Source organism: Periophthalmus magnuspinnatus, chromosome 17, assembly GCF_009829125.3.
Source record: "Periophthalmus magnuspinnatus isolate fPerMag1 chromosome 17, fPerMag1.2.pri, whole genome shotgun sequence".
In the NCBI taxonomy this organism is placed as follows: domain Eukaryota; kingdom Metazoa; phylum Chordata; class Actinopteri; order Gobiiformes; family Gobiidae; genus Periophthalmus; species Periophthalmus magnuspinnatus.
The window spans coordinates 10,262,539-10,289,131 of record NC_047142.1 but is presented as its reverse complement, the minus strand read 5'-3'; the positions used below and the strand labels follow the sequence as shown (position 1 = coordinate 10,289,131).

Sequence of the window (26,593 nt, the reverse complement as noted above, 5' to 3'; positions counted from 1 at the left end):
GTGTTATCTACAGTTAAATTAGCCACATTTCTTATATTAATCATATTTTAACAATAATTACAATATTATTCAGGTTTAAATTAGCGCTACCTTCCCTTTAAAACCCGTTAAACCCTCTGTGCTAATCTATAACGCATCTGGATCCTCATACCTAGCCTGTTAGCATGAACACAACCCAATCCACGTTACTTATAGATCATAAACAACGGAACCAAACTGCGACGTAGAAAAAGTTTGGAAAGAGAGCGTCAAATATCCGCCCAGACGGACAAGTAAAAGTTAAATCGTTATTTGAAACACGAGGATGAAAAAATGGCTCACAGCGGACTTCAGAAAAACAGAGAGCGTTTTTATTGTTCTATCTGCCTGGAGTTACTCAACAACCCCGTGACAACGCCGTGTAAGCACAACTACTGCATGAGCTGCATTAAAAAGTTTTGGGACGAAGAGGACCAGCGCAGAGTTTACAGCTGTCCGCAATGCTGCCAGACGTTTAGACCAAGGCCTACCCTGGCTGTTAATACAATGTTAGCAGATTTGGTAGAAGATCTGGAGATAGCAGCAGGAGACCAAGAAGTGATCTGCGCAAAACATAACGAAGCAATGGAGATGTTTTGTCAAATCGACCAGTGCTGCATTTGCGTCATATGCGCAAAGTTTGAGCATAGAAATCACACTATGGTGCCGGCTGCTGTAGCTAGGACAGAAAGACAGAAAGAGCTAGAAACAAAACAACAAAAAATCCACCAGCAGATGTCAAATAAAGAAAGAGATCTCCAAGTGCTTCAGATTGAACTGGACAAAACGTTCAATTCAGCAGACAAAGCCACCAAAGACTGTGATCACATTTTCGATGAGTTGCAAAGTCTCATCCAGAAAAGACACTCTGAAGTGAGGCAAGAAATCAGATCCAACTTGGAAAAAGAAGTAGTACGCGTGCAAAAACTTCAGGATAAGCTTGAGCAAGAAATTACAGAGTTAAAGTGGAAAGAAGCTGAAGTTGGGAAGCTGTTTGTTTACCAAAACGACAGCCAGTTTTTGGAGGACTTCCCATCTGTGGCTGGCATCAATGCCACACACGAGTTACCAAGGATTAAAACTCAACCACGGTCATGCTTTGAAAATGTGGCAGTGAATATCTCAAAAACAAAAGATAAAATAAAGCAGATTTTGTATGAAAACGTAGCAAAAGAAATGCCGGTGTCCCCCTTGAACACAGAGCCATCAAGCAGAGGTGAACTTCTACAATATGCTTGCCACATTACACTGGATCCAAACACAATGAATGCCCAACTGGCTTTATCCGAGGACGACAGAAGGGCTACGTTGCTGCGAGAAGAAACGACATATCCAAACCATCCAGAGAGATTTTTGCGATGGCGCCAAATTCTGAGCAAAGCCAGTCTGAGTGATGGCGGACGTTGTTATTTCGAGGTGGAATGGAGGAAGAAGCGTGTGACAGTGGCCGTGGCATACAAGGACATCGCCAGGGCAGGTCCCATGACAGATGTGGCTTTTGGATTTAATGAAAAGTCTTGGGCCCTGGAGTGTAATACCAGTAGTAGTTACAAGTTCATACACAAGGCTGTCAAAACTCCCATTTCGGGGCCCTGGACTTCGAGGATAGGAGTGTACTTGGATCACAGAGAGGGTGTGCTTGCGTTTTACAGTGTTTCGGACACAGTGACTTTGCTTCATAGAGTTCAAACAGTCTTCACACGGCCGTTATATGCAGGACTGTGGTTTGGAGGTTATCAAGGGGCCTATGCAGAGTTCTGTGAGCTGCACAAAGAAAATCCTTGAAATGCAGTAAATGGAGTTATACATTTACTTCATGTTTTTATGTGTAATTTCGGTGTTGAACCACAAGGACAGGAACGCAACAAAACAACTTTCAGCTTTTTGAATTTTGCTTTTATTTCATTGACTTAACTAGGCAGAAACAAGTCAAAACAATATTATATTTACAGTATTGACAGTGTATCACTTTTGAATGCTCTATAAGTATCAAACACAGGTGAATTACAAATGTCACTAGGCCTGTCATGATAATCACTACATCGACTTATCGTTCAATATTTGAAGCTGGAACAATATTTTTTGGGGGTCAGTATTTATCATGTGTACATTTTCTTTGCGCTACTGGGATATTTTTGGTTATTTTTTGGCTGCATCATAAGATTTAAGCAGTTAAATATTTAATTTATAGCTTTTATGACTCATTACAAATGCGACTAAAGTGTTTCATTCTGTTTATTTATTGCAGCTCATGTGCTCATTTTTTAACAATAATGTAGATTCAGAGTAGTTTTTATGGTTTAAATCTACTCTTGGGTTTTTGTGTCAGTGGCATCAGTTTGTTTCAATATCATCATTTATCATCTATATTTACTTCAGTGATATATCCAACTTCATAATATGTTATCGTGACAGGCCTAAATGTCACTGACGTTAGGTGTTTCGAATTTGTATTTCATATTTAGTTTCATAAAGATGACTTATCTGTACTAACCACAGACTGTATATATAAATGGACAGAGCTAACTTACTAGCCGCGGCATCCCATCGACTCTGGCTCCAATTCACTTTACATTGAGAAATTGTCACCCCTCTCTGCTGCAGTGAGCTTGTCATTTTGGTTTTAAAATGTTCATATTAACCCACTGGTGTTAGTAACAGATTAGAGTAAGTGTCCGCTCCCTGCTAAGCCTGAGACGTGGTGAACATGTTAAAATCCAGTAGTGCATTTACTGTTAACAATTGTACTGCTGATATATCCGTAATAACAAAAATATTAGACATAATGGCCAAGTACAAAGGCTACAAACCCTGATTTTAATTAATTGTATCTTTATTTAAACAGGGAGAGCCCAATGACAGCATGGAGACTGTCTTTTTCATGGGCACCCTATTAAAATACTGCAAAAAAACAAATAAGTAAGTACATTGGTCCATTTAAAACATTAAAATAGGAGCAGGTGTGATTATAAATATTTGTTATCACATCATTAAAGTGCATTTCTGGCACCAAAGTCTCCATATCTCCATAATCCAGTACAGAAAGAAAGGTTGCTTGAACAATGTCTTTTCTGTAGTTTAATGGCATACATGGGATGTCTCTGTAATACAATTATTTTGATTTTAAACTGTTGCATAATTCAGATACATGTTTTTTAAAGGATATGGATATTTAATAATTAGATATAATGTGCCCCGAGCATTCTTCTTAGCAGCTTAAAAATAAACACTGAAAACACTTAAATCTACATGTTTATTTGCCTTCATGCATTATGTTTGTGTGACTTAACCAAATGCTCTCCAAAAGCCTTAAATGTCTTTTTTATAAATCACATTATATTAGCAGGGCTATTTCACACATTTCAGCACTGAACTCTTGCCACAATCTTGATTTAAAACTAAGTCTTCATTACCAAAATACCACAAATATTGCCTTGTCTTGTGTTGTATTGCTACTGTATGATGCCCTGTTGTTCAGAGCTAGAATTGAAGGATTTACTACAGGCAAATATCAAGAAACTAGGATTATAAATATTTACAGTAAATAAATCAAATTCTACCACTTTGTTAAATGCAGATATGAAAATGACAGTGCTGAATGTTCAGGTCTACAGTAGATGGCGCTCAAATAAAGCTTGACAAATATGTGAGAATTGAAGAACTGGGCAGTATCTAGTAGAGTAATTATTGTGAACCTGAAACAAAATTGATATAGTATAAAACTATACTATACTCTTTATAATTTCAGTCTTTTTCTCATCTGTTATTCTTATTTTCTTTTTTTTTATGGTAGGCTATTGGAAAATGTTTAGGAATTAAACTCCTGGTGTGATAAATTAAGTTAAAGAGACCAACAAACAAGACAAAAACATTTCATCTCAAAAAACTTTATTTGGGAAAAAAGAAAAAAATAGTAGATGTATAAAATGAAATCAGAAAACAATATCAATTGTCATTTTTTCTAATGATGGGAAATGTTGCAGATCTCAGCACAGTCTGCTACATCCTTGAGCCAAATACCAGCCAGTAGAGGCTGAGTGAACGTGGTCTGAACGGTGTGGATGAGAGCCACTTCCTGAGTCACACTGTAAAATGACACAATTCCAGCGATGTAATCCACAAATATTCCAATTTTTTTTGAAGGTGTGACTGTAAAAGTAGTGCTAACTTTGTTGTGCCAAAACACGTAGCCATCACTGTAGCAATCTAAAGCCCAAGACATGGTGTTGTTGCCAAAACTACATTCATCAAATGGCCCTTCTCTCCTAATGTCCTTGCTGGCCACAACAACAGAAAAGTAATCCTCACACCTCCCTTTCACTTCCAGGTAACAGCGGCCAGCCAGAGCCTCTTTGGTTAGAACCTGAGCAAAGTCAGTGAACCTGTCTGGATGCTCAGGATGCTCCTGCTCAGAGCTCATGTGTCTCACAATAACATCTTCAGCACTGAGCGACAGCAGAGCGTGTGCTGTGTTTGGGTCCAGTGTTACACTGTGAGCGTATGACAACAATTCAGCTCTTGAAGTCACCTCATTTTGAAGTTGGAACATTCTTTCTGGAGCCAGCGTGTCCAGCTCTTGTTGGAAACCATGCATTGTTTGTCCATGGAAATTCATCTCTGGGAGAGTGAGCCACTCATCTGAATCCACTGATGTGTGAGCATCGTCTTCTGGGAGACCTGTGTCCTCTTCATCAGCGGCTTGATCCAGAGCAGAAGGGTCCAAAAGTTTATCCCTAAGTTCAGCTACTGCACTTGTAACTACGTCTAAGAACAAAAACGATCTAGTCTCACTGGCAGAAAAGTCAGACTCTTCACTGAGTTTGGACAAAGATGGAAAAGTGAGAATAAAGCCACTATGGTCCTCAGTGTGTGAAAGCCTCTCAAGATTGTTGTACCTCCTCTTCAGCTCAGTGATCTCCTGTTGCAGTTTGTCCTGAAGCTCATTGACTCTGCGCTCCTCAGCTTCTTGTTGAGCTCTAATGTGTTTCTTAACTTCTGTCCTGGTTCTTTCCATAAGACGAGCAATCTGTGTAAAAACCCTGTCTGTCTCCCCCACGGCTTTGTTACCACATCGGATGGCATCATCGGTTTGACTTTGCAGTAAATCCACTTGTTCCTGTTTTTCCTGAATTCTTTGACGGATCTTCTGTATACTATCTTCCAGTTCTCGTTGCATTTCATGTCTTTTAGTTACAGCCAGCACTGTGTCGTGGCCTTTGTGTCCATCCACAGAGCAGAGGTAACAGATACACTGTTGGTCAGTGCGACAGAACATCTTCATGACCTCATCGTGTAGAGAGCAGATGTTGTCTTGGAGATTCTCAGTGGGCTCCACCAGTTTGTGCTTCTTTAACGCAGCGACGTCATAATGAGGCTGAAGATGTTCTTTACAGTAAGACACCAGACACTGAAGGCAGGATTTTACAGCTTTCACTTTCCTCACAGAGCACAAATCACAGGACACATCTCCATGTGCAGCAGAGCAGTGTGCCACTGGAGCAGCTGGGAGTGCACATCTACTGAGCTCTTCAACCAGTGCAGCCAACAAAGTGTTTTTCATTAGCACGGGTCTCCAGGTGAAGTTCTGTCTGCACTGAGGGCAGCTGTAGCTCTGCTTACCCACCTCTCCATTCCAGTGAGTGTTAACACAGCTCATGCAGTAGCTGTGTCCACAGGGAATAGTGACTGGATCCTTCAGTAAATCCAGGCAGATGCAACAGCTGAATGTCTCATGGTCCAGTTGTAGTTCTCTCTCTGCCATTCTTTCTGTGACTGTGATGGGTTTTGTGTTGATACTGGTTTGCATTTATCCACTCGCTGCACCCACCCTCAGAGCAATAGCCAATCAGAGAGAAGGAGAAGAAAACATTTAAGTAAAGCTCAGCTCACATGAGTGGATGGGGTGGGGTCTTTTACAGTCACATTGTATTTTTCAGCTTACATGATAGCATCATGTTCAATGATAGAGCAGAACAGAAAATGCACCACAAAATATAACTTGATTTTTAATGGAAAATAAAAGGTAAATATAAATATTCAGATATAATGTTAGTAGGCCTGCCCTGGACATATATGGACATAAATGTATATCTATTCAATACACTGTATAATATGTATTATCTAGCCAGCCATGTCTTTTCATATTATTACTGTTGCATTTCAGTATTTCACTGCTTTTTTGGAATGACAGCTGATTTTAAAATTAAGGTGGATTTTAATAAACTGAATAAAACATTTTCATTGTGATCAATGTTTTCCTGGGATGATTCTGACATAAATAATGACACAGCAGAAACATATAATAGAAATAATTGTCACTACTAGTAAAAAGATTTAGGGGCACTCAAAAGTGTGAGACAAATCTAATCTGCTGAAGACAAATAGGTTGGGAATCACTAGGCTGAATCTTTTTTTTATTTTGTTTTTAAAGTAAACTAATCCATTTCATTAATTTCACTCAGATATCTCAGGAGATCTTGTTTGAGTGAGAATAAGAAATAAAGGATAAGTCTTTCCTAAATGAAAGTATGAGCACACATTTTAGGACAACTGCAGTTTTGTAAATCTCCAGCAGAGATGGACACTACTCCATTACATTTACTTTTTAAAGAAAATGTACTTTTCTTACAGTATATTAACACAATTTGGAGTATACTTGAGTAATTTCTTATACTGAAGTAACAGTACTCTTCCTCGAGTAAAAGTTACTCTTCACACTGTGAGTAAGTCTACAACTGACAAAAGATTTATGTTGATAATATGAAATGATCGGAACATTTATGTTTCTTTCATTGGTCCTTCAGATATGATTTTTTTTTCTGGCTATTCTTTGAAAATACCTGATTGTTTATTGTTTATTTTATGTTTTGTCCTTCAAATGACATTAAATTCCAAATATAAATCAGATATCCCAACAGTTACTCATTTTTGAGTATGACTTTTCCTCAATACTTTATTTTACTCTTAAAGTGAGTAATTTCTTTGTACTTCTACTTGAGTAATATTACTTTGAAGTAACATCACTCTTATTCAAGTGCAATTTCTGGTTAGTCTACCTCCAGTCTCTAGCAGGCACACACAAACACTTGTTGCTCCTTTGAGGGGAATTGTTATTGTAATGATGCCACTGACACCACTGTAGCATTAGCGTGTTGATGGGCCTGTTCTCACGTGTTAACGACCACTTGGGACGTTTACAAGATTCTGTGAAACCAGAGAAATGGTCATGTGATGGCCATCATTTGATTCTAGTTTCACCAAAGCCAAACATTTTGACTATAGTAGAGGTAAAATACTGCCCAAGGTTGGAATCTCAATAAATAAAAAATGCTGCTGGTGTGTGTTTTCTGTTTGAGAGGAGAATATATCTGTAGGGTTTGTGGGTTAAACATCTGTTAATGAAACAAAACGTATGTATGTTTTTGATGAAGAAACAACATGATCAGAAAATGGTGCACAATGATATGGTCCTTTAAATAAGTAATTCCAAAGTCTTGGCTCCACTTTTTCCTGAAAATTGTTTAAAATCAACCATGGAATTTTAGGAATGTGTTATATTGCTCAGAAACTATATTGTTTTTTTTTCTTTCTTTCTTTTTTCAATTCCATATATAGGAATACAGCTTATAGCTTCATGAACCCAACAATGCAAATTTTGTGCCAAGCAAGTCATTTTACAGATCTATACTGCACTCATAGCCACAGTCAAAACAAGCTGCTAAACTAACATGAAGTATCTGCAGTGAATGATGAAAAATAGAACAGAGACCTGTACAGATTTTTGCAGCCTTAAGGTAACGTCACAATCACAGTAATTACGTAGATGAAATGAGGAATTCAAATGCTAAGCAAAAAAATCTCTTTCACTTCATGTAAGCCATGTTTGTAACTCAAACAATTTTGTTGCTGCACCTTTTCAAAGTTAGTCTGACTTTGTTTTTCTCATACTGGGTTCAATAAATTAGTCTGCCTGGACACTGGTTATGTGGATTCACTTGCTAAAAATCACAACCCTCTGAACATGTTCTTTGTGCCCGTCAGTTTATGGTCAGTTTTCCACAACTTCTAATTTATTTTCATCCTAATTTCATTACAGATACATGAGAGAAGCTGTTTCATTGTTTAGCAGGCCATGCTTGGGATTATTATTGCATACATTTTATTAACTGACATGGGAAAAGTCCATCTTTGTATATCATTCGGTTAATACAAGAGGCTGGTATAACAAAGACAGCATGGTTTGCTGGCACAAAATTGTTTTGTAACCATAATAAAATGTACAAAAAATCAGTCTCAGGGTTCCTTTTAATTGGGAATTAATGGGAATTAAATACTTAAACAAGAATTCAGGATCACTCAGTGGAATTGATATATGAAATGGTATATATTAACATGATGGCCTTTAAAAACATAAAAGCATTAGAATCCAAAATGGTTTTGTTAATCCTGTTGCCCAGTCTTATACTTGCTCTATGTTGTGAAAGAGGAAAAGACTCTTCAGAAACCCATCAGAAACTTGTGCTTTCTTCTCAGATAAATACAAGAATGTAGATAAAAAGTCAAATCTTGGTAAAAAAAAAAACAAAAAAAAAAAACAAAAAAAAAACAAACAAAAAAAAAAAAACATGAGTGTCTATCTTGTAATAGTGACACTTTCCCTTTAAATGCAACTACAGAGAAGAGATTCAAACGTAAACAGCCCTCCCCTCGGGCATGGGGGCGGGGCCTCTTCACAAATACTTCCTGGTGTTTCTCGTCTGTGATTGGCTGTGACGGCTGAACCGAATAGAAAAAGAGGACGCGGCAGCACCGACAACACAATACCAGGGAAGACGAGAGGTGAACTCACATCCTCTACAGTCTATCCAACAAAATGGACACAAATGGACTCGGAATAGACCAAGAGCTCTTCAGCTGTTGCATCTGCCTGGATTTACTGAAGGATCCAGTCACTATTCCCTGTGGACACAGCTACTGCATGAGCTGTGTTAACACTCACTGGAATGGAGAGGTGGGTAAGCAGAGCTACAGCTGCCCTCAGTGCAGACAGAACTTCACTCAGAGACCCGTCCTGGTGAAAAACACCATGCTGGCTCTTTTAATGGAGGGACTTAAGAAAAGTGGACCTCCAGCTGCTCCAGTGGCACACTGCTCTGCTGCACATGGAGATGTGTCCTGTGATTTGTGCTCTGTGAGGAAAGTGAAAGCTGTAAAATCCTGTCTTCAGTGTCTGGTGTCTTACTGTAAAGAACATCTTCAGCCTCATTATGACGTCGCTGCGTTAAAGAAGCACAGACTGGTGGAGCCCACTGAGAATCTCCAAGACAACATCTGCTCTATACACGATGAGGTAATGAAGATGTTCTGTCGCACTGACCAGCTGTGTATCTGTTACCTCTGCTCTGTGGATGGACACAAAGGCCACGACATAGTGACAGCTGCAGCAGAGAGGACTGAGAAGCAGAGAGAGCTGGAGGCCTTCAGAGAGAAAATACTCCAGAGAATTGACAACAAGGAGAAAAATGTGTCCAGTCTTCAACATGAGGTAAAGAATGTTCTACGTTCTGCAAATGCAGCTGTGGATTACAGTGACCGAGGCCTTAAAGAGTTGATAAGTCTACTTGAAAAAAGAATAAATGACATGAAGATGCAGATCAGATCCCAACAGGAAGCTAAGGAGCACAGAGTCAAAGAGCTTCAGGACAAACTGCAACAGGAAATCACTGAGCTGAAAAAGACACAGTCTGAACTGGCCTCACTCTCACACATTGAAGACCACCTCCAGTTTTTACACAAGTTTGCTTCGATTTCAAAAGTCTGTGAAACTTCAGAGTCACCCTACACCTGCAGGACCCCTCCACCTTTTCAGGACATGGTAACATCTGCTCTATCAGAGCTGAGAAACAAACTACAAGAACCCTGTCAGTTAAAACCACCCACTGTGGCTCACAACCTTAAAGTGAATAATCCTAAAAGCGATAATGGTCCTGTTGGAGCTCAGGTGAATGTACCATTACAACAGAACACATCAGTGGACAGACCAGTTCTCCCCGGTCCAAAAATGAAGATGACAGGTTCCATGTCGCAACCTTACTATGACTTCACATTTGTGCCAAATTACAGTTTAATAACTAAATATGCACGTAAAATAACATGGGATCCACGGAGCGCTAACGATAAACTGCTGCTGTCAAAAGAAAACCTTAGTGTTAAACGCATGCCCTACAAACAGAACCACCAACATCACCCAGCACGATTCACAGATCTCCCTCAAGTTGTGAGCAAAGAGACTTTGAGTGGTTGCGCTTCCTGTCACCTGTATACGGTTCATGATAATGTCATTACAGTTGCAGTTGCTTACAAAGACATAAGAAGAGATGGATCCTCCAACGATTGTTCCTTTGGAATGAACAACAAGTCTTGGGCACTAGAGTGTTTCCATCACCAGAGACGCTGTGTGTTTTGGCACAATGGAAAAGGAGTTGAGATTGAGATACCACTGAGATCTTATGTGTATGTCTTTGTGGATTACAGAGCTGGAATTTTGTCTTTTTATCAAAGCGGTCTAACAGATGCCATCTACACAGTCAAGACTACCTTCACACAGCCTCTGGTTGTCGGGGTACGTCTTGATAGCATCTTTAGCACTGCTGAAATTATGTGATAAAAGAGATGATTCTCCATGAAATCTACACTCATCTACGTCATTTCTACCTTTGTGGAAAATCACAATTAACGTCTTAAATGATAAGTTCAAATAACCCAAACACTTTTATATAGTTTTCAATACAAAGCTAACTATTTAGACATCAATGTAACTAGTTAAACCAAGAGTAAGATGTAATATTGTGTAAAGTTTGTAAAAATCAATAAAAGTCACAGAAAACTTCAATTTCCTCCCTCATTGTTCTGTTGACTTCATTTAGACTAAAACATAAAGATGTGATTATTCTTTGTTGTCATAGATGTCATTGTGAGTTGGATCTGACCTTATCTCCTCATTAGCAACAGGTTTGATTAACTGCGTTGCTAAGCACTGTTAAAATACTGAAAAAATACAAACAAAAAACAAACTAAATAAGTAAGTACATTGGTCCATTTAAAACAATAAAATAGGAGCAGGTGTGATTATAAATATTTGTTATCACATCATTAAAGTGCATTTCTGGCACCAAAGTCTCCATATCTCCATAATCCAGTACAGAAAGAAAGGTTGCTTGAACAATGTCTTTTCTGTAGTTTAATGGGATACATGGGATGTCTCTGTAATACAATTATTTTGATTTTAAACTGTTGCATAATTCAGATACATGTTTTTTAAAGGATATGGATATTTAATAATTAGATATAATGTGCCCCAAGCATTCTTCTTAGCATCTTAAAAATAAACACTGAAAACACTTAAATCTACATGTTTATTTGCCTTCATGCATTATGTTTGTGTGACTTAACCAAATGCTCTCCAAAAGCCTTAAATGTCTTTTTATAAATCACATTATACTAGCAGGGTTATTTCACACATTTCAGCACTGAACTCATGCCACAATCTTGATTTAAAACTAAGTCTTCATTACCAAAATACCACAAATATTGCCTTGTCTTGTGTTGTGTAATGGAAATTTAAATATTGTGTCATTATTTTACCTTTTAGAAATCACATGGTCTCGTAACTAAAACTAATTTGGTTTGGTCGTCAAAGACAGTGTTAGAAAAACCTTTCATGTCAACCCTTTTGTTCCCTCTTGGTGGCTAGACTTGTTAAGATGTGTTGTAATGCAAGTGAAAGTAGATGCAACCAGACCATACAGTCGGCCTTCAATCCCTCCCTATTGACCCCCTGAGGGGACCCAGCTCATGAATATGTCCAGGAGCCAGTCTGATCACACCTCAGCAGAAGTACCACACTCTCTCCCCTGAAGTGTTCCACATCTAGTATTGTTTCTACTCCACATGCTACTTCACACCTTGTATTGTCTCTACTCCAAATGTTACCTCCTGAGGAGAACCGGCTCCTGAATGTCTCCAGGAGTCGGTCTGACCACCCCTCAATGGAAGTGTCACATGCTTACTTTGAAATGTATGTCCTCTGGTCATCTCAACCTATATAAACTGGGTGCTTTCCAGCATTCGGGGTCTGACATAAGGGGGAGATGCTGTCGGACCTATTTCTTGCAAGAAATAAACGCTTATCTATGCTTCAACATTCACCAGAGCCTGCAAAAGGAGTCTTATTTCCACGACATGTTGTATTGCCACTGTATGATGCCCTGTTGTTCAGAGCTAGAATTGAAGGATTTACTACAGGCAAATATCAAGAAACTAGGATTATAAATATTGACAGTAAATAAATCAAATTCTATTACCTTTTTAAATGCAGATATGAAAATGACAGTGCTGAATGTTCAGGTCTACAGTGAAAATGTGTTCTGTTTTTTATTAAATCATACCATATATTTTGCAGCTGGGCAACATCTAGTAGAGTAATTACTGTGAACCTGAAACGAAATTGTTAAATATAAAACTATACTGGTATAGTCTATCAATGTGTAATCTGGTCCTTTATAATCTGTGTAATCCCTTAATCATCAGGATCGTCAAGAGATGATTCTACATTAAATCTACATTTATCTAGATCATGTCTACCTTTATGAATAAACAAAACTAAGGTGTTAAATGATAAGTTCAAATAAACACTTTTGTATAGTTTTCAATCAATGCTAATTATTTAGACATCAATGTAAATAGTCAAACCAATGTTAGAGTAAGATGTAATATTGTGTCAAGTTTTTAAACACCAATAAAAGTGACAGAAAACTTACATTTCCTCTCTCATTGTTCTGTTGACTTTATTTATACTAAAACATACAGACGTGATCATTCTTTGTTGTCATAGATGTATGTTGTGTGAGTTGGATCTGGCCATAATGACAACTCCTCAAATTTCAATATTCATTTATTTGTTAGACTGGGACAATGCATGCTTATGAAACACACATGATACAGTGTGAATGTAAACACACACAGGCTATAGCTAAAGGCTCATTTCCATATTTCAGTCAGTTTGGCCACTCATTTCAGACAATTACATTTGATACCGACCCCCTTCATATTTTGCCCATACATGCAAATATGTCTCTAGAGAAAAGTTAAAATCACATTGCCACTATAGATGAGGAAATGTTTGGTTTGACCAGTTTTTCATTTGAGGTTTAAAAGTACTGTACATTGGACATTCTCTCAGAGTGACTGGGAGACTATTAGACAGATAATATATTGTGACCAGCCAGCCATTGGTTTAAATAGCCATTCACCCAGTGCATGTGATATAACTCAGTCAAACACTTTTATTTCCACTGTGAGATAGTGAAAGTCTCCATCTGCAACGGTTTGCACATTATTTTCACACAAATTTTCAGTTTTGTGATTTTCAAATGGAATAGCCTGGTCACAATTTCTATTCCATTATTGTTTGTAATGACAAAAGACAGTAACAGGTCAAATCACCCACTAAATACAAAATACCAAAAGGATAGTCTATGGCATCGGAGACTGTGGTAGAAGCCGAGGGGGTTTAAATGTGCAATGTAGAATTTGAACTTGTATAAACAGAATTGACACACCCAACTTTAGGGCTGAATCAAGTTAATGGATAAACAGCAACACATCAGTTATTGAAAAATGGTCAACTATTTTAGTAATTGAATAAGTGTCATCTAGAATATAGACAGAAACCAAACCATGCCATGTGCTGAGAGAAAAGGTTTTATAACTCAGACAAAGCTGTAAATGCATCAACATGACAAAGAAAATATTTCAAACTAGTGTAAATTGCAGTGTGTAAATAAGAAGTAAACATAATAATTGTGAGAATCTTAGAAGCAAAACATCTACTCACTCTTTCCTAAAAATAGACATTATATGGCCTTTATTTCACATTAACTAATCAGAAGTATTCAGAAGGTTTGAGTTCATAAAGCTGCTCACATACAAGGAATGGTAATCGATAGACAATGTGAATTAAAAAAACACAACACTCTGAATAATATTTACAATAACAGTGACACTACATTTTGATGTTATATTATGTTTGATATGATATTTGGGGCATTCTTTGTATCAATAATAAGACGTTAATACTTCAAGTGACAAAAGGTCACTGTGTATGTAAGGAGGTATTTTTCTCTATGTCATGTTCTTTGTTTACAATATGATGAGAGTAGTGCTCAGACAGTGCATTGTAACTTTAATGTCGTCCTCAGTCTCCTTTCTTATTGGACTTGTACCATCAGGTCATCTGTAAATCAGGCTCTCAATACTGTTGAAAATATATGGACAGACCTGACAAATCATGTGCGAGCAAGACACCTTAAAAATCTGTCTCAGTTCCATCAGTTTTGTCAGGAGGAATGAGCTAAAATATATTGAAAAACATTTACAAATGAAATATATGCAAACTTCAGTCAAAAAAAATCCTTCTCTCATTATTCTGACATTTTGTAAATAGAAATAATATTGATAATACTAATTGACCTAAAACAGGAAAAGTTTAGTCTGATTTCATGTTAGACAGTGAGGAAAAAAAATGCATATGCGTCCGTTTATATAGTGTATGTAAACTTCTGGTTTCAACATTAACCAAGAATAAACCTGCTTACATTTGTGTGATCTATCTATTACTGCATATTTGCTTTGTATTTCATGGGGATACTGTTCTTTGTTTAACCATTAGTATTTGGACGGGCCAACCCCCAGCACCTAGTCCTGAGATGCAAATACTTCCTGCTGTAACGAACATATTTTCTCAGAGGAGAGGCTGTTACACAGTGAATGACTTTAAAAAGTAAACACACGTTAGTAAATATATTAGATTTTCAAAATTCAGGAATTCATTTTTGGTTTAATGGCACAGTGGTATCATGAATTTTGAGGGCATATTTATATGCTGAGTCGGGAGGCCTCAGAACTGTTTTAGAGCTCTGTCATATATATATATATATATATATATATATATATATATATATATATATATATATATATATATATATATATATATATATATATATATATATATATATATATATATATATATATATATATATATATATATATATATATATATATATATATATATATATATATATATATATATATATATATATATATATATATATATATATATTATTCAATACTATATTATTTTATAATATTTTGATACAGCCTTTACATTTGGATTGTCAATTCCTTTGTTAGCACGGTGTACATGACAGTGGCAGTGCAGAGTACTGCAGACTGCAGGGACATCTTTAAGGCCAAAATGGAGCCTTGTAGCTGTCCATGCACTCTTTACTTGGAGACAGGATGTTTATAACATTCACACACTTGTCTGGCACTAAGGTTTGACTTGATCCACTTTATCATTTGGTTGGAGAGATTGTAATTTGGCAGTTTCATCAAAGAGATGCTGACAGGGAATTGTTATTCTAATCATGTCCTTACCAGCCACGCCTGTATGTTCAAGTCATGAGCTTTTTATCACGTGTTAATGAGCACTCATCATGTTAAAAAGATCATGTGAAATCTCTGAAATTCTTATAGTTTCCATAAAAACATTCTCTTTTTGGTTAATATTCACCAAAACAACAGCATGACTGGAAGAACTCAAATGGTTGGACAGAAATAAAATAGTGATCGAATTCACCTAAATATCAAAAGAATGAATTTCTTTGTCAGGGGTCAGGGGGGTCCCTCTTGGTCAGGGGTGAAAATAACTCAAGTTACTTTAATTGTGTAGAAGTTTAGGGTATTTCATATTTTTATGTTTGAAAACATTTTTAAACATGTACTTGTACTTCTAAATGAGTATAATTATAACCATGTAAATGTCTCTGATGGATTAGAACTCAGAGAATATCTGCTTTAAAAATGACTTAATCTATCTTTAAACTTAATTAATCAAGTGCTCTTTACTTTTACAAGTTTGAACTCAGCAGCACTAACTGTACTGTGCTTGAGTAAAAATGTTCAGAACACTATAATCTGCACTTGGTTTTCTGTGATGTAAAATAAAGATTAATGTAAACAATAAATGTGTTCATTTAACATGTCCTGTTCATGCTAGGCTAGTTATTACCAACTGAGATGAAATAAACAATATATTAGAAGAAAAAGTGTAAACTTTCATATTAGAGATGTGCCAAGGATCAAAAACAAATCAATGAATTCAGTTACAAAGTTATGTCTTGGTACCAAACACATTGTTTTAGAAAGTGTCCCTTTAAACCTGGAGGCCGAGCCAATGGATTCAAACGTAAACAGCCCTCCCCTCGGGCATGGGGGCGGGGCCTCTTCACAAATACTTCCTGGTGTTTCTCGTCTGTGATTGGCTGTGACGGCTGAACCGAATAGAAAAAGAGGGCGCGGCAGCACCGACAACACAATACCAGGGAAAACGAGAGGTGAACTCACATCCTCTACAGTCTATCCAACAAAATGGACACAAATGGACTCGGAATAGACCAAGAGCTCTTCAGCTGTTGCATCTGCCTGGATTTACTGAAGGATCCAGTCACTATTCCCTGTGGACACAGCTACTGCATGAGCTGTGTTAACACTCACTGGAATGGAGAGGTGGGTAAGCAGAGCTACAGCTGCCCTCAGTGCAGACAGAACTTCACTCAGAGACCCGTCCTGGTGAAAAACACCATGTTGGCTCTTTTAATGGAGGGACTTAAGAAAAGTGGACCTCCAGCTGCTCCAGTGGCACACTGCTCTGCTGCACATGGAGATGTGTCCTGTGATTTGTGCTCTGTGAGGAAAGTGAAAGCTGTAAAATCCTGCCTTCAGTGTCTGGTGTCTTACTGTAAAGAACATCTTCAGCCTCATTATGACGTCGCTGCGTTAAAGAAGCACAGACTGGTGGAGCCCACTGATCTCCAAGACAACATCTGCTCTATACACGATGAGGTAATGAAGATGTTCTGTCGCACTGACCAGCTGTGTATCTGTTACCACTGCTGTGTGGATGTACACGAAGGCCACGACATAGTGACAGCTGCAGCAGAGAGGACTGAGAAGCAGAGAGAGCTAGAGGCCTTCAGAAAGAAAATACTCCAGAGAATTGACAACAAAGAGAAAAATGTGTCCAGTCTTCAACATGAGGTAAAGAATGTTCTACGTTCTGCCAATGCAGCTGTGGATTACAGTGACCGAGGCCTCAAAGAGTTGATAACTCTACTTGAAAAAAGAATAAATGACATGAAGATGCAGATCAGATCCCAACAGGAAGCTAAGGAGCACAGAGTCAAAGAGCTTCAGGACAAACTGCAACAGGAAATCACTGAGCTGAAGAGGACGCAGTCTGAACTGGCCTCACTCTCACACATTGAAGACCCCCTCCAGTTTTTACACAAGTTTGCTTCGATTTCAAAAGTCTGTGAGACTTCAGAGTCATCCTACACCTGCAGGACCCCTCCACCTTTTCAGGACATGGTAACATCTGCTCTATCAGAGCTGAGAAGCAAACTACAAGAACCCTGTCAGTTAAAACCACCCACTGTGGCTCACAACCTTAAAGTGAATAATCCTAAAAGAGATAATGGTCCTGCTGGAGCTCAGGATAATGTACCCTCACAACAGAATACATCAGTGGACAGACCAGCTCCCACTCGTACTATCATCAAACAGACACCATCAGCCTCTAACTCACAACCTTATCAACCTGCTGACACGTTTTCACCTCAACACAAAGATGGATCAAACTTTCAAACTCTTGGAGAGTTACAACAATTCTCACGTAGGTTAACATTTGATCCAAACACCTTGAACCACAAACTGCAACTGTCTGCTGATAACACTGTTGTCAAACGCCTGTCACAAAGTCAGAAGTATTCATATCACCCATTAAGATTCAAAACCTCATCTCAGGTTGTGAGTAAACAAAAGATTACAAGTCGCTGTTTTTGGCAGGTGGTTGGAAAATTTGATGAGGGCTTTGCAGTTGCTGTGTGTTCCAAAAGCGCTGTGAGGGAAATGTGTCGATTTGGACTTTGTGACCAATCTTGGGCCCTTGAGTGTTATAAGGATAAGTATGTGCTTTGGCATAACAGATATGGCAGCAATTTGCCATTTGAAGAATCCCATTGTGACTTCACTGAGATAAGGATTGGAGTTTTTGTGGATCACAGAGCGGGTACTTTGTCCTTTTACAGAATTTTTTCAGATGATTCAATCTACTTCATCCACAAAGTCGAGACCAGCTTTCTTGAGCCTCTGGTAGCTGGGGTTACTCTTGAAGATATTGACAGTACTGCTACATTACTTTAAGAGACTTTAAGATTTTCAGATTTTCATGTTTTGTTTTAATTCTACTGCATTTTAGCTTGTTTTTTTCATGAATGTTTTACTGAACATTGACTAAAATGTCAAATGGAAATACTCAACAGCTTTATGTGGATTTAATTATTTATTAATCTGTTTTTGATCTCATTGCCCTCTTACACTGCCCTGTTTCTCAGTTTTATTCACATTAATAATTCATTAATACAAAATAAATGAAAATACAGATAGCTTCTCTCAAATATAGTCAAGTCAAAATAAAAATAATCCCCTATAAAAGTTAGTAGATGGCTAAAACTTTTTATTCAAGTACAGTACTTAGTACGTTGTTACGTTCTGCTTTCATATAATCTTTAATAAAATATTATTAGATAGTTCTCTGCTTTAGTCAAGGTCAATGAGGACCACACATTTTATGACAACTAAAGCTTTGTACATTCTCTTCAGACACACAAGTATTTACTCCTGTATAGTATGTTTTTATTTATACAATAAATACTGACCAAAACGAAAGATGTGTTGTACATTTTCTGTTGAAATAACAAGAGATTGAGATTATCTGAGCATCGATGAAGTGTTTTGGATTGGCTGTCATAAAGCCCGGATCTCAGTCCTATTGAAAATATATGGACAGACCTGACAAAGCATGTGTGAGCAAGACAGCTTAAAAACTTGCCTCAGTTACATCAGTTCTATCAGGAGGAATGAGCCAAAATATTTGACCCAAGTCATAAAGGCAATGCTACCAAATACAATCATCAGGCTTTGAAGAAAGTAATGAAAAAATGTCTTCTACACAGTCAAGACTACCGTCACACAGCCTCTGGTTGCCGGGGTACGACTGGATACTGTCTACAGCACTGCTAAAATTAAGCGTCCCGTGTAACATGAAATCTACATTTACCTATGAGAAAAATCACAATTAAGGTGTTAAATGTTCAAATTAACACTTTTGTATAGTTTTCAATACAAAGACATCAGACATCAATGTAACTAGTCAAACCAATGTTGGAGTATGATGTTATATTGTTTAAAGTTTTTAAACATCAATAAAAGTAACAGAAAACTTATATTTCCTCTCTCATTGTTCTGTTGACTTTATTTAATTAAAACATACAGACGTGATTATTTTTTGTTGTCATAGTTGTGTGAGTTGGATCTGGCCTTAATCATCAAATTTTAATAGAGCCAGCTATTGTTTTAAATAGTTATTTACCCAGTGTTGGGTGAATGACTATTTGTACACGCCCAGTGTAAAGCCCAAAAGTACACATTCAGGGACATTTCACTCCAAAACCTCAGACTGTGTGAGTGATGTTTGGGCATTGTTACATTTGGAGGAAAAGGTGAAGATTGCAAGCCTGAGAACACCATCCCAACTAAAATGTTTGATAAACCTTAAAGTTGGAGTAACCTACAAGGACATAAACAGAAATGATCTTTATGAAAGTGGATTTGGAAACCAGGGAGTATCTTGGGTACTTAAATGTCACTATCATGGTACAAACTATATTCAGTACAATAAGAAATCCAAGGAAGTGAAGAAGACAAAAGGTCGTGTTGAAAGACATGGACTGTTCTTGGATCATGATGCTGGTATTTTGGCCTTTAACAAACTGAATGAGCCCCTGGCCTGATCCATGACGTCCACACCACATTCACTCAGCCTTTGTATTTAGGCATTGGATTTGACAGAGAACTAGACAATGTTGAGATTTGTACATCTGTTTGATGTATTTGATGTTCTGCATAAAATTGTCATACAATAAAGTTTTGATATACTATGACAAAATTCTTGTGTTTATTTTTCACACATAATACAAAATATTTTACATGCTGCTCCACAGTTATCAAGAACCTGATTGCTACAGAAAAAAAAAAAAAATCTTCATCTCTGCTGTTACTAATGTCCATTTTAGGAATTTCATAAAACTGTTCATATGTTAAAGGAATGTTAGGAATATAGTGGGAATGAAAGAAAAAGTCTGACTCTGACTATGGTGTAATCATCTATCACTTTAACTTTCACTGTAACTTTTCACATTTTTAAATAATTATAGGATTTATTCTGTATTTTTTTTAGTGCTGTGTCCTCTTTATTTCACTTGTGAATCTATAATGTTTGACAGTGTCTTGGCATAAAAAATGGTATGTCATTATAACTGGGTTTAGAGTGCTGTGTACGTCAGGCTATAGAGCAGTAATCTGGACATAATCTGATCATAATAATAGAGTGGTTTATACTAAGTGGTCTTGACAGCAGCAGTGTGGGTCACATATAATCAGCAAGTGCAGTACCTGACGAAGCTTTTTGTTTTGAACATTTCTATATCAAGTAAAAGATGTCTGTCCCGGCCCAAGAGGAGCAGGAGTTACCTTCAAACTATACTGGTAAGTAGACTGCAGTACAAAATAGCAAACTATATTAGTTGGCATAACAGTTATACTTCGAAACTAAGTAAATAGCAACACCAATTTCAGTATATAATTATATACTTAATATGGCATTTTGTTATTTGTTGTAGGTATAATCAGGTCAAATGTAATAATCCTGACAGTTTCTAGTGGAAACTATTTCCAGTGCCTTACCCCTCAGTTCATATTAGGCAAATCCATGGATACATCTCCATTCTACCTGTTTAATATAAGATTGTTCTGAAGCTCATATTGCTTTAACATTAACATCATGTTTTTCATCAACAAGAAGCAAGTCATAACATTAATCTTAACATTTCCAGTGACACAGGTCACTTTAGTGTGTGTTTTGAAGGAAAAGCATGTAAGAGAAATTGAGGATTACTTCAGTAGGGAGCACACACAAGGCCAACCATAAAAAGCATGGGTCCTGTAGGCTTAACATTGAGCACAGGGACGACATCAAACACAGCCAGGCACAGTGGTTACTGAAATGCACATACATAACTATGAAGTTGTCGTAAATACAACCGTTTTTACAGTAAAAAGTAACAGTAATCATACTCACCTCCCTGAATACAGTTTATTAATCCTCCTTCAGTTCTCTGTAAATGCAGAAGTATGAGCCAGATTCAGTTGTTTTGCTTAAATATAGTTGTTGGTTTGGGTGTCAAATTTAGTTTTTATTTTATATTACCTTATTTAACAGAAAAATAAAAGGTCAAGGTCAACAACCTACACAATATTGTGTCATGAACAGAGAAATTGTTAATGTTGTGAAAATATTGATATACAAAACAGATCAATGCAGATAAATGTATGTGCATCTGTTGGATAATATCAAAGGAGCCACATTTAGCAAAGAAGACTTTACGTTGGACTTTGCAGGAGGGAACAGCATAGAGGAGCCGCACATCAACCTCTAGGATCAGTGTGATATCTCGGGCTGTCGTTCAGCGCAGCATCTATTCGATAAAATTCCCAAATTTACCTCCCATCTTTGTAGTGGAAGCTTTCTCTACACTGATTATAGCCTATTTGTTTTATAATACCTAACTAGTAACTAACTAAATTGACTAATATTTGATCAATCACTGACAGATTTTTTTCCCCCTGTTAATAATTCTCCACATAAACAGCAAGGAATCTATCTGACTGAAGTATAGACCTGTAGAGTATAGACCTACCCACTGAAGTATAGACATGTAGAGTATAGACTGACTCACTGAAGTACAGCCCTACTGTGACTGTGGAGCAGGAGTTTTCACTTGATTCTAGAGGTAAACCTATGAGGGCAAACCTAGAAACGCTTTAGACTGCTCAAAATTCTTCAGGAAGGTCTCTTTGGAGAGAATCTGTCACAAGAAATAGGAAACTGATTCAGTTTAGGATTTAACGTCCTTAAAGCCCTAAACATATAAAGTAATGTTGTAAAATGTAAATACCTTTAGTATTTATTTATCTCATTCTCATCGTTAAATCGGACAGTTTCATGTAGCTCGCGCTTTGTCTGCTGGGAGCACGTGCACACAGCAGGCAAATTAACAACATTTTTTTTTTATGTGACAATAATTTCAAATGTAATCATCACTTTTGGAGGCTTGGTGGGACTAATTAGCCACAAGACATGTCTTATTCTTAAATATTTTATAATCTGTGTCATAAATAATAATGTATTCTTACGGTAACATTTTTCGAAAAGGCTCCTGTAACTTGGCCTGACAGTCATATCCCCCATAGACCTGGATTTAAAGGGTTGATCAAATGAGTGAGCTCCTGGTTATGACGATATTATGGAACTGTGCCCACAGGTCCAAAAGGAGTCATTACGGACTGGAGGAGGTTTAAGTTGGACAGTGTGGACCAAACTGTCCCACAGAAGAAGAAAGAACTGCTGCGACAGATGTCCACACCTCGAGAAGACGACAAGGACAGAGCCAACAGAAAGGTCCTCTCACACAATACAGCAAACAAACACTTAGGGGTTAAAATTACAAGCATTTATTCTCGTTGTAAACTGAATAAGTGATAAGGTACAATTTAATATTTTTCAAAAAAGAGTCTCATAATGAAAATAGCATTCTGTAAGATATAATAATGAATGGTGTTGTGAAATCCAACTGTAGCCAAAATTTGTATTCAGTTTAAAATGCTGAGGGAGATGTACTGTTTTTGAAAGACATATCCAAATTCATATCATTATTTCTCAGGAACTGGCTCCACAAACTTGGCATAATAATTTTATGCCTTAAAGTCCTTTCGACTGACAACAATCACGTCTTTGTGGTTGAATAATGGCACCATCTTCTGAATCAACTGTATGAAAATGATTCCACTTTCACTTATGCATGCTGACAGAGAAGATGCTGGACTTTATGCCAGTTTTTGTTTTATATGAACCATAAACCAGGTCAACCAATCTGCAAACTGACAGTTAAACAGCAAAATCCACCATAGATTTCTTCTGACCTGCTCCAACTCCATTTGAAACTATAGGGATGATAAAACGTCAACACAACATTAGTTTCCTTATTGATTGTATTGTACTTTGCCATGAAATATCTGTTCCCCCTGATGATTTCTTTGACCATTAAATTAGAATATAAATTTTAGCTTGCTCCCATCTGCATTAAATATCATATAGAATGTTGCAATGTCCATTTTCAGATGAGCGTGCAGGAGTACGAGATGCTTCAGGAGGAGGACGAGCACACTCTCAAGAAATACAGAAAGCAGTGCATGCAGGAGATGCACGAGCGGCTGAGCTTCGGGCCCCAGTTTGAGTCGGTGCACGAGCTGGAGAGCGGGGAGGCGTTCCTGGAGGTCATCGAGGAGGAGCACCAGCGCACTCTAGTTGTGGTGCACATCTACCAGCAGGGAATCAAAGGTCTGTGTTTTTAAAAGAGGTGGTTGGAGTGGCCAGAAATTATACTCAAGTAAGAGTCGCCAAATAAGAGTGCTGTTACTTCAGTGAAAATATGATAAATGTACGCTGCTAGAAAAGTGCTCTGATAAGTACAATTTCTTTAAAAAGTTACTAGGAAAGGTATCTTACTAGTACCACATCTGGTTTTCAAAGGCCTTCTTATAAACACTTTGAAATTATAATACAGATCTGAAATTAAATACAGAACTTCTCTAGGCCCATCATGATAACATGGTTTGAAGTAAATATAGACGATAAACGATAATATTGCTGGTTTTCAGATGATATGCTGCTAGGACTGAAATAAACCTTACTGTAAACATTATTTTACATAACTTAATTTGTCATGTTTTCAGTTGTAGAGCATCACAGGTTTGTTTTTGTTCTTCTTTCAGAGTGTGAGCAGATGAACTCGTGCCTGGACTGTCTGGCTGTGGAATATCCCAGTGTGAAGTTCTGTCGCATTGATGCCGTGGCAACAGGAGCAGCTGAGCGCTTCTCCCCAGATGTCAGTGAACAAAGTCTCTGTTTTAAAAGGCCAAATTACACATTTTTCTGATCTATGTTATAATGTTGTTTCCTCATAACAAACTTACCTGGAGTTGTGTTATGTTTTATTCACATGTTTAACACATAAACCCTGTATATTTAGGCTTTAGAGTTCTTCTCTCTGTGATGTCATGTGGTAATACAGGAAGTGCTCCACTGTGTTTTTAAACTCCACACAACTTCACTACAATCATTTGGATAATTTCAGCCCGTGATTCAGAAAGCTTAAGAAAACTCGCACACTCTCTCTCACTCTTGGTTCACTTTTATTCACACAACATTTCAGTCCCTCTTACCTTCCTCATAATTTCAGCCTGGGAACTGCCATCTCTATTGAACAAAAGGTAAAATGTAGCTGTTAACATAAAAACTACTGATTCATGACATCACAAGGTGGAACGGAGCATTTTGAGCTTTGGAGATGCTGCAGACTGAATAATAAAAGATACTGGAAACATGTGAACGCTACAAAATACAACTCTGGTTATGTTTTTGAGGAGGTAGTAATATTCTAACATGGCTAAAAGCTCACAAGAGTCCATTTTGCGTAATATAGGACCTTTAAGGGGCAACTTAATATTACACTGTATTATCCATGACCTTAAGTATTGCTGCTCTTTTGTAATAGTAAATAGCAAAACAAACACATTGTGCTAATTATTTGGCTGCAGTGTACTCCTTAATAAATTTAGATAAAAATGAGACTGATGGGTCAAATTTGCACAACAGAAATTTCAAGGGCAGCAAAGTTTCATATTATTTATTTTATTTTTTATGCACACAAATTTAAAGAAATACTGTGGTGCATTTTTAGTATTTTGGAGAAAACTGGGCTCACCAAGGGATGATTTTATTTTGTTTACCTGTTCAAGTATCCTATAAAAGATTATAGAAGCATTGACAATATTTACTCATATATTTAACTAAAAAACTGTATACAAATTAAGAATTTATAGCTGCTCTCTGTAACTTTTTTGGTGACCTGCTTGTCTCCATTGATGTTATGTCTTTGTAAGGTTCAACAATATGCCATTAGACAGGTTTAATACTGTGAAACATTCAGAGTAACATCTCCCTAGACACAAGCAGGTCCTTCCTCTGTAAATGTTACATAGAGGATCTTTAATATTGAATTGCAAAGAGTGGTCGGTCGACATTTAGGCTACTATATACTGCGGTGGGGATTCTACGACAGTTATATAGACCAAATTTATTCATAAAAGGGAATGTCGAAAGTATCAAAAATCACAGTAAATCATACTAAAACTAACAGCAAAACTAAACACTCATTTGAGCAAGTATCAGTGAAAAAATTACATGAACAGGACAAAATTTGAGCTTTCCTGAACATGAGATGGTGTAATGCTTCATTCGTCAAGGAGTAGTTCAATGTAGAGATGATTTCAAAATGTAAAATGGCTTCTGGATGGAGCCAAAACATCTTGAACGTAAAAACATAGATGACAGCGCTGAAACCATCTCTACATTCAACTTTCCTGAACTGGATTGATGTGATTTTGGGCTTTATCTGGATGAATATAAGGACTCATGCTACAATAAAAAAATATTACATGAAAATTACATTCTATTGCTAAAAAAGGAGCATTTTTTTTAAATCTTCATTGAGGTATCGTAATTGTATCGAGTATTGAGTGAATTTTTCAAGTTTAAAATTTTTGAATTATGACAATACTAATCATTTATCATTCATTCATCACAAGTTTAATTTCAGATCCTAATCAAAGTTTAACTGTCTCAGGTGCTTCCAGCCCTGTTGGTGTACAAGGCCGGGGAGCTGCTGGGGAACTTTGTGGCGGTCACTAAACACTTCCCGGAGGAGTTCTTTGCTACAGACGTGGAGGCCTTTCTCAACGAGTACGGCCTGCTGCCAGAGAAGGAGTTCAAGACCTGCATGGAGAGTCAGGAAGCAGAGCAAGTCGAATAGATTAAGGCTCAAATAACATGAAGATTTACAGTTACCACGAGAATAATGCATTTGGTTGAAAAGTAGCCAATTTATAATTCCTGAAGAAAAGATCCTGAAGATTCCTGTAGACAACTTTTGTGCTATAATTATGTGCAGTAATAATCATTGCTTGATTGTGGAGTTTTAGATCTTACATCTTTGTCTAAAAACGATATATTTTAGAGTTGGCCCATAAAACATAATCTAATATTTAAGTAAACTGTGATAAAAGAAATATATATATATATATATATATATATATATATATATATATATATATATATATATATATATATATATATATATATATATATATATATATATATATATATATATATATATATATATATATATATATATATATATATATATATATATATATATAT

The 26,593-nt window shown here is 37.0% G+C and overlaps 5 protein-coding genes across 5 annotated transcripts; 4 read left to right on the top strand and 1 right to left on the bottom strand.

Annotated features, from left to right (window-relative positions):
• Positions 1-312: 312 nt before the first annotated feature.
• LOC117385578 (tripartite motif-containing protein 16-like) lies at positions 313-1,803 on the top strand. Its single transcript, XM_033982870.1, has one exon. The coding sequence runs from the start codon at positions 313-315 to the stop codon at positions 1,801-1,803; it is 1,491 nt and encodes a 496-aa protein (XP_033838761.1).
• Positions 1,804-3,979: 2,176 nt separating this feature from the next.
• Positions 3,980-5,779, bottom strand: LOC117385577 (E3 ubiquitin/ISG15 ligase TRIM25-like). The gene has a single exon (XM_033982869.1). It carries the CDS (start codon positions 5,777-5,779, stop codon positions 3,980-3,982), a length of 1,800 nt encoding a protein of 599 aa, XP_033838760.1.
• A 3,077-nt stretch (positions 5,780-8,856) lies between these two features.
• On the top strand, positions 8,857-10,776 carry LOC117385576 (E3 ubiquitin/ISG15 ligase TRIM25-like). Its single transcript, XM_033982868.2, has one exon. It carries the CDS (start codon positions 8,891-8,893, stop codon positions 10,679-10,681), a length of 1,791 nt encoding a protein of 596 aa, XP_033838759.1. The 5' UTR covers positions 8,857-8,890; the 3' UTR covers positions 10,682-10,776.
• Positions 10,777-16,456: 5,680 nt separating this feature from the next.
• LOC117385575 (E3 ubiquitin/ISG15 ligase TRIM25-like) lies at positions 16,457-18,599 on the top strand. Its single transcript, XM_033982867.2, has one exon. The coding sequence runs from the start codon at positions 16,507-16,509 to the stop codon at positions 18,337-18,339; it is 1,833 nt and encodes a 610-aa protein (XP_033838758.1). The 5' UTR covers positions 16,457-16,506; the 3' UTR covers positions 18,340-18,599.
• Positions 18,600-20,693: 2,094 nt separating this feature from the next.
• On the top strand, positions 20,694-26,205 carry LOC117385574 (phosducin-like). Its single transcript, XM_033982866.2, has 5 exons — positions 20,694-20,742; positions 22,578-22,714; positions 23,434-23,653; positions 24,088-24,200; positions 26,001-26,205. Exons 1-5 carry the CDS (start codon positions 20,694-20,696, stop codon positions 26,184-26,186), a joined length of 705 nt encoding a protein of 234 aa, XP_033838757.2. The 3' UTR covers positions 26,187-26,205.
• Positions 26,206-26,593: the final 388 nt, after the last annotated feature.